A 7,890-nucleotide genomic window follows, 5' to 3' on the forward strand; every position below is an offset into this window, starting at 1 on the left:
GTAAGAGGAGTGAGCCAATAAGTGCATGTTTGAAATTCAATTTCTTGCAATGCAAGGAATGCTGAAGAAGTGCCTTGGTCCTTTCACGTGTTTACCAATGGAAAACAAGCATGTTCTATGTATGTTGTTTAATAATAAGCTCTCCAAGTCAATTGCTCCTTTCACATTTCAAGTCTTGAGAAATGTGATTTGACTATCTTGAGAACATGAATTGACTTTCTGAAATGTGTAAATTGAAAAACAAACATAACTTAAGATGTAAGAGTATATATATATTTATATCTGTTATGCAGTCCCCAGCCTTTAAGTATTTCTTAATGAATTTAATTCAGTCAGTCCATAGATATCAGACGGAGAGTAAAATCTTGTTTGAATACCTATTGTTTATTACATCTTCTGAGTAGAGTTTTCACAATTTTCAAGTGTGGAAAAGAAATTCTGAGTAACTCGTCAGTGTTGGCCCCTTGGCTAATAACCCTCGGCGGTTTGAATCTTGCAAATGCTTCTCTATCAAACTGCTAACATGTGACAAAAAAATTCCAACTCTAGAAACTAGATAAATGCTCATAATAGAAGGTTGATAGAATTTTCATCCAGGAGTACATTCTGTTTAGTTTCATCAAAATCCCCATTCAGTTTACTCGCTCTCTTTGCTTTTACTTCCTGGTAAATGGAATGACTGAAATTTTAAATGCTAATGCGAAATTTGGACCCACTTGAAGTTTTAGTAAGTGGTCAAAGTTGAAGTTTTAGCCCATTATAGTTATGTTTCTATTTTCAATTTTCATCACTTGCATGTGCTACAGTTTGCATGTTGTTCCTGCAGCTGTTTTTCCTTTTTAATTTTGTAATTGTTTTAGAGCTTGATCTTACTGCATAAATCTTTGAGCCCTCCCATTTTCCTCCCCATTCTTCAGCAACTGAGCTTGTACTTTTCAGGTTCATATATTAAATTCCTGCTGTAAAATACTGGTAAACTCTGCTTTAGGTTACATTTATATTGCCCTCCATTGCATCGTATTAAGATTGTGTAGAACATGATGACGTGATGACAACTACCATTTAGGTGATAAAAATGCCTCTTTGTAATTCACTTTTTCTTGGTTTTTTAATTTTCTTTCTTCTTCCCTTCGCTCTTCTGTATTTTACTTTGTAGTTTGGTAAAAAGATATAACCAAGTTGAAATCTGGATTCATGGTGGAAATTGTTCTCGCGTGTACCTAACGCCCTAGAAATCCTAAGTTGGAAGCTAATCCCCTTGTAGCATGAGCAAAACTTAGAAGAAGAAAAAGCAGATACTCTCATAGCTCTATAAATAGACAGTTTGAATTGGTTATAACACAATAAACACTAAAAACCATACTCGAAAGGAAACACAATAAACTGCATATTATGGGAATCCTATGTTAACATTTTAAAACAGTTGTTTTTTGTTACAAAACAGACTTGATTGTGTTGCTAACTTCTCAATCACTAGTACTTGGTATAGTTGAAAGCTTGTAGCTTCTGGTTGTGCAAGTCTTGCTTAGTTTGTGTTTGGATAACAGTTAAGTGTAATGTGAATAGACTTTTATCCATAAAAAGAACTTCACTTTTTTATCTTGAAGTACATGTGAATGCCCCTTTTAACATATGCAAATGGATAACCAAACATAGCCTTTATGTTGTTGACTTGTTGTGTAACTTCCTATTTGAGCCTGTGAAAAGTTGAAGTTTGCCATCTTGAAGAGAGTAGATGTGCTGTAATAAATAACGCTGATCCTAGTTAAATCATGAGCGCAACCTTGGTTAAGACTTAAGAAATTAAGGGTTGCTAGTTTGGTGACTACTGATGCCTAAAGATACTCAAAGTTCTATTGTGTCAATACTTTTGGAGGACCTCTTCACCCACATAAAATGGGCAACAAGAATGGAATCAGGTGCATTATAAATGAGGCACTCACCTCTGAAGAGAATTTTTTTGCTTGTCCAGAAAATTTTCCTTAATAGAATAGTATTTGAATGTTGTATTTGATTCCTTAAAAGTTTTATACTGCCTCCTCCAATTTTACATTGTTGATTTTTCTTAATATGTTAAATTTTCTCCTCCTTAACCATTTTTGTGCTTCTGTCCCTTTTTAAATATGGAGGCAACATGTGATCTCCTTTTAAGCTTCTAGAACAACTTTGGATTTTTCCCAGCTGATTACAAATGGACACATGTACAGATATCATGTGCTTGAATTTGGATCTAAGCATGGGAATTTGACTTCTCTACTATTGTTCCTTGTTTGAATGGAATCTATTGCATTTTCATTGACAACATGTCTGATTTGCATGCAGTAAAAGTACAGTTTCCTGAGAAACATAAACGCCAGTAACCTTTAAATAATGTGTTTGCAGCTAAATTGATGAATGCAGAGCACATTAATTATGCCACTGATTATTCAACCATGTGCTGCATTATGATTAACAGAGTCTTCTTCATCTTAATAGAAGATTTAAGATTCCACATGTTGCACTAGCTTGTAGTTTAAGTCTTGTCCTGTGATGTACCACTGATAACGAGGGCTAATTTCTCGAGTTTCACTATATACATGTGATTTTAGGGTAGAAATGAATGCTCGCATGTGAGCTACGTGTGTGTTTGGAAAACTTCTGCAGATCCACGTTTGGCCCTGATCCACGTTTGCAGAAGCAAGAAATAGTTGCTTTTGGATTTCTGGATCCACGTTTGGCCTCTCCAGATTTGAAACCAAACACACACTACGTGGCAGAAGGTTGTGAATCAAATTTAAATTGTATGCCCTCTTAGTGTTAACTTTTTTTTTGAAGAATTTGTGTGTTGTTAAATTTAGTAAATAATGTGAAAATAAATTATTAAATGACAATGTGAACATTTTTACTTTGTTGGTATATCAAAACCTAACTTACATAGAATGTCACTTAGCATATTTGGATTAACTTATTTTTTCTAATAATCAATTCTGAAACTCATAAGCTACTCGTAGAAGTTTCTCTCATTAAAGCTTTTCTCTATGGTTGATTTTTTGCCTTTAAAATCAACGGTAGAAAGTTTTCTAACTTGCTATCAGAAATTTTAAAAAACATGAGTCCATCATACAAGGTATGTGGGCAGACAGGGAGATTTTTTCAAGCATAGGATTCGGATAGTTAGGGTAGATGAAAGGAGGATTTTTGGGTTGTATATGTGGAGGAAAATTACCCGAAAATTACCACTCAAACAAAGGAAAAAATTATTGCGAAGGTATAAGATATGCAATGTTATATGAGGTAGAATGTTGGACAGTTAAAAGTCAAGAATAGGGCAAACTTGGTGTTGAAAATATTTGAATATTCCCTTGTATAAGCGATTATGTAAGACAAGATAGGATTCAACATATAATCACTAAAGAGAAAAGGATTCAAAATATAATCATTAAAGAGAAAGTTGAGGTAAGTACTATTGTAAATTTTGTTGTAGATCTTGTCTTAGATGCTTTGGACGTGTTTGAAGAAGATTTGTAAAGGGTGTGAGAATGATTGAGCGGATAGAAGATAGTCAAGTAGTTAGAAATAGAGGAAAACCAAAGAAAAATATAAGGCAAACTCTTATGAGATGCAATTCTAAATAGTTTATCTCTGAAACGAATACAAGACAGAGTATTATGGATCTTGCAATTCATACAAACAATCCCATATAATGGGAAAATGCTTGGTTGTTTGTTGATGTAGAGTGTAACTTAGAAATTTTAAACTATATGTCAAGACCTCAAGGCAAGTTACTATAGTTTAGTATTTTTTTAGGTACTGGCATTTACAAGAGCAAAGTTCATATGGGGGGAGAATCCAATTCAAGGGAAACGATGACAGGACAATCCATATGTTAATAGTATGTTACTGTCCAGTTTATCTCATAGTTTGGCATTCTGAGATCTCAAAGATTTTCCACTCCTAGACGATTACTTCTATTCTCCTATACTATCTATAGACCATTAAAGCTATTAAATTCATCTCTAACAAAGAATCTTCTCCTATATAAGGTTGTTAAGCTACAGTACACTTCTTGCCTTTTCAATTACAACAAATTGAACTCTTGGCTTGGCCTTCTCCGTTTTGTCAAGTTTCTTATCAATATTAGGCAGATTTTGCTCTTAAAAATGAAAAAGAAAACTGCAACTCTTAACAATTTAGACCATGTATTATTCAGAATCAAGGACAAAAAGCTTTTAACTTTTCCTGTTTTGAAACTACACTCAACTTTGGATGTTTAAGTCACCTTTCAGCTCAGATTTCTATTGATGCATTTAAGTCAAACGTTTTTTTATTGATTCGATAGTTTTATCCTCCAAATCCAATAACTGATCTAGTTATATCACTTTGAAAAGGAGGGGGCTTGTAAAGAGAACTTTGCAAAATAGTGCATGGTTACTAGTTCCCTCTGGGATGTAAAACGCTGGACTTGTTTGGTAATGCTTGTTTTTCATGATAGTAGATATTATATTTTGAACTGTATAATGTCAAAACTTCAAGTTGTAGAATATTAGATAGTTGTAAAGTCTCAAATACAATACTGGACTGAAACAAAATAGAGAGACACAACTACAATACAACTCACATATCAATAGCTCTAGAACACCCCGCCTTTGCTAAATTATCAGCAAGAGAGTTGTGTTCCTTGAAGATGTGGACAAATGCAAAACAACAAACTTCACCGTGAAAAGAAAGAAAAAGGAAAGGTTTTACATATTTGTTGCCAAGATCTAGTGCAAAAAGAGGAAAGAAAAAAGTAGCAATGTTACCAAACAGTTTAGTCCTAAATCTTAATTAAACATATTTGTACAATGAAAGTTGTATTCTTTGCTTCATAATCCCCAAATGGGTTATCTGACATATAGTTATTGGATTAACTGTCATCCTCGTACATGGAATAGCTTCCATAAAGAGCAAAAATGAATAAAAATGTCAAAAATCCAGACTATCTGCACATTGGACTTTGAGGCTGATGAGAATAAGCTGCAAGATGGTTTGAGGAACAGTACCCCATCATCTTTTCAATGCTAAACCTACATTTCTGAGTAGAAAACCTGTCCTTTCCTTCCACTATCTTCAAAATACTCTGAAACACATAAACATCACAAGGAATCCTCAAAACACCAGTTTGTTCAAACCCAAACTCTTCCTCAGCTTCTCTGAGCAACATGTGAAAGGCTTGATGACCCAAATACTCAGTTGGTATAACAAACCTGCTGAGATCCTCACCAACACAAACAGCTAGATAACCTTTGGGAACCAAGTTGCTTGATCCTCCCTCTGCTCTATCAGATATAGAAAGTGTTCTTTTGAGAAAGCTGGTTTTGTGGTTGCTGCTGTTACTTCTGGTTGTTTTTGAAGAGTTGGCTACCCTTCTCCATTTCTTAAGGATCTGTTGAAGCCTGACAATTTCTCTGATCTTGTTAGGCCTCTTTGGTGGATCCATATTGGATCCTTTAAGGAATCTTTTTGGCTTATTTGAGGGATTAATCAATGTAACTCTTGCTAGCTATGTTGAGTTGGTGCATTATGCATGCCTTCAATTTATAGAAGACTTGTACCTTGAGGATTCTGAATATTAAAAGGTTCAAACTATGTTGTTAACAAGGAATATTATAATGAAAACTTGGTTCTCCTATGTCACATGCATGAGATCAGAGAAGCAACAAAAAAATGTTGTCCAGATTAGGATGAGTCAAGTTAAACATCAAGTTGGGTCTCCTAGGCCTTCTTCACATGTGAGTGATTAGTGCAAGTCAGAGCTTTCCCTCTCTCTCATCATTCTTTGTTTTAGAAGTTAAGTCCATGTGGTTTTAATTAATTAAAACCAAGGATGACTGGGTTCATCAATTATCAAACAGGTCATATTTTGTATGTCTCAATTAGTGACAGCTACTGCATGATTTGGTTTCCATGTACAACTCAATTGTACATATGTACTGTACTGTTCAATAATCAAGATCAAACTCACTATTTTATTTCAATGGCCTTGATTGTATTAAATAAAGTTAATGACTTAGAGATTACCAAAAGGGAGAAAAGCTAGGAACACTAGTTTTCATGCTAACACTATTTTATGTGTACGGAACTCCTTGGGAGAGCTATTCTTATAAAGATGAAAATGTGCATGACTCGAAAATAATTGTTTTCTGTAAAAAAAAAAATTAATACTTTGTTAGTAAGAAATTGAAAATATTTGACAGATAATTCCTTAGCTAATGAAATAATGATTCTTCAGAAGACCTTAAAAAAATTAAACTCCTGAAAAATGACTCAATTTAGAGGAGAAAGTTAAGAGTATAAGCACTGATACAAAAAATGGTGGTATTGCAATCGTATAGATGTCGATCTATACATAATAAACTATAAATATATTTAGATAACAGTTGGTTTTTTTTCTATTTGATAATAGTAACTCGTTATTTTTTTTCCTTTTGAAAAGTAATTCACATTTTAAATGAGTAAGATAAAAAAAGGGACATTTGGTGAATGTCCAGTATTTATTTTGGAAGAGCACTAACAACAACTATGTATTTGGCATAGGAAAATAAGAAAAATAATTACTTATTCTGTTTGTTTTGTTTGATTTCTCTTTTTTCTTTACAACCAACACATACATTTTGTTTACCTTGTGCCTCATTTTGTTTTATTTTTAATATGCATTAAATATAGAAAAATTCATGGTGTTTGCTATGGTACCTTAACTCAAATTAAGGTATATATGGTACCTAAAAAAATGCGAAAATGTAAAATTTACCTAAAAAAAATATAATAATCATCTATTAAATTACTCAATGCGGGTACCATGCCCAAAATATTTTATGGGTACCACAGACTTTACCAAAATAATTCATATAGTATGTTATGTTTTGCTCTAACTTGTCTTCCAACCAATATCTTAGAGTATTAGTTAATGACACAAAAATAAAAAATATTTATTGTATTAAAGACCAAAAAATCAAATATATACTAACGACTCAGCTGGTGGCTTTCCTGAAAAATTACCTACAAAAGCCTTTTTTCTAAAAAGTGTGAACTATGAAATCAAGAAATATAAATTAATTAAAAACGAGTGGTTTTATAGATCATGGATCATGAATCATTTGATGAATTTGATGAATTTATTGATTCAATGAGTGTTTTTGTTGTTTTGATTTTCTATTACTATCTTTTATTTGTTGGATTTCAATCTCAGAAATCACCTTGAAAACAATTGATTATCACAATCAATGCTAGGGTTAGGAACAATCAACGCAAGAAAAAGAGAATGAATCTTGGAGTAAATCTTAGAAAGAAGAGACTCAGATTGAATGAAGAAAAATGAATATTATTGATTCTTCGCACTCACACACAGTGAGTGCCTTTTATTCATTACATGGGGATCACAACTAACAACATACAAACTCATAAGGACCAACTAATGAACTCTCTGAAAAGACAAGGACCTAATCTGAATTACCATTAATTCCAACACTCCCCCTTAATTCAAAATACTCTCAGCAGATACAATCTTCAGCTTCTTACACAAAGCTGCAAACCTCTCAGGCCTTAATGGCTTTGTAAACAGATCTGCAAGCTGGTCCTCAGTTTGACAATGAACCAACTCTAGTTTCCCTCTTGTGACTTGATCCCTCAAGAAATGAAAATGAGTTTCTATATGCTTACTTCTTCCATGAGCCACAGGATGCTTGGCAAGATCAATGGCTGACTTATTGTCAACCAGCAACTTCATAATTCCATAAGTTCTCAGTCCAATTTCCTCCATCAGTGTGTTAATCCATAGAGCTTGACAAGCACCAAATGAAGCTGCAACATACTCAGCTTCACAAGATGAAAGTGCTACTATTGGCTGCTTCTTGGAACACCATGAGATTGGTG

General features: G+C 33.5%; 1 protein-coding gene across 1 annotated transcript; it reads right to left on the reverse strand.

Annotated features, from left to right (window-relative positions):
* Nucleotides 1-4,775: 4,775 nt before the first annotated feature.
* On the reverse strand, nucleotides 4,776-5,549 carry LOC130732187 (protein SMALL AUXIN UP-REGULATED RNA 9-like). The gene has a single exon (XM_057584291.1). It carries the CDS (start codon nucleotides 5,456-5,458, stop codon nucleotides 4,958-4,960), a length of 501 nt encoding a protein of 166 aa, XP_057440274.1. The 5' UTR covers nucleotides 5,459-5,549; the 3' UTR covers nucleotides 4,776-4,957.
* Between the last annotated feature and the right edge of the window lie 2,341 nt (nucleotides 5,550-7,890).

The sequence above is a fragment of the Lotus japonicus genome, chromosome 1, assembly GCF_012489685.1.
Source record: "Lotus japonicus ecotype B-129 chromosome 1, LjGifu_v1.2".
In the NCBI taxonomy this organism is placed as follows: Eukaryota; Viridiplantae; Streptophyta; class Magnoliopsida; order Fabales; family Fabaceae; genus Lotus; species Lotus japonicus.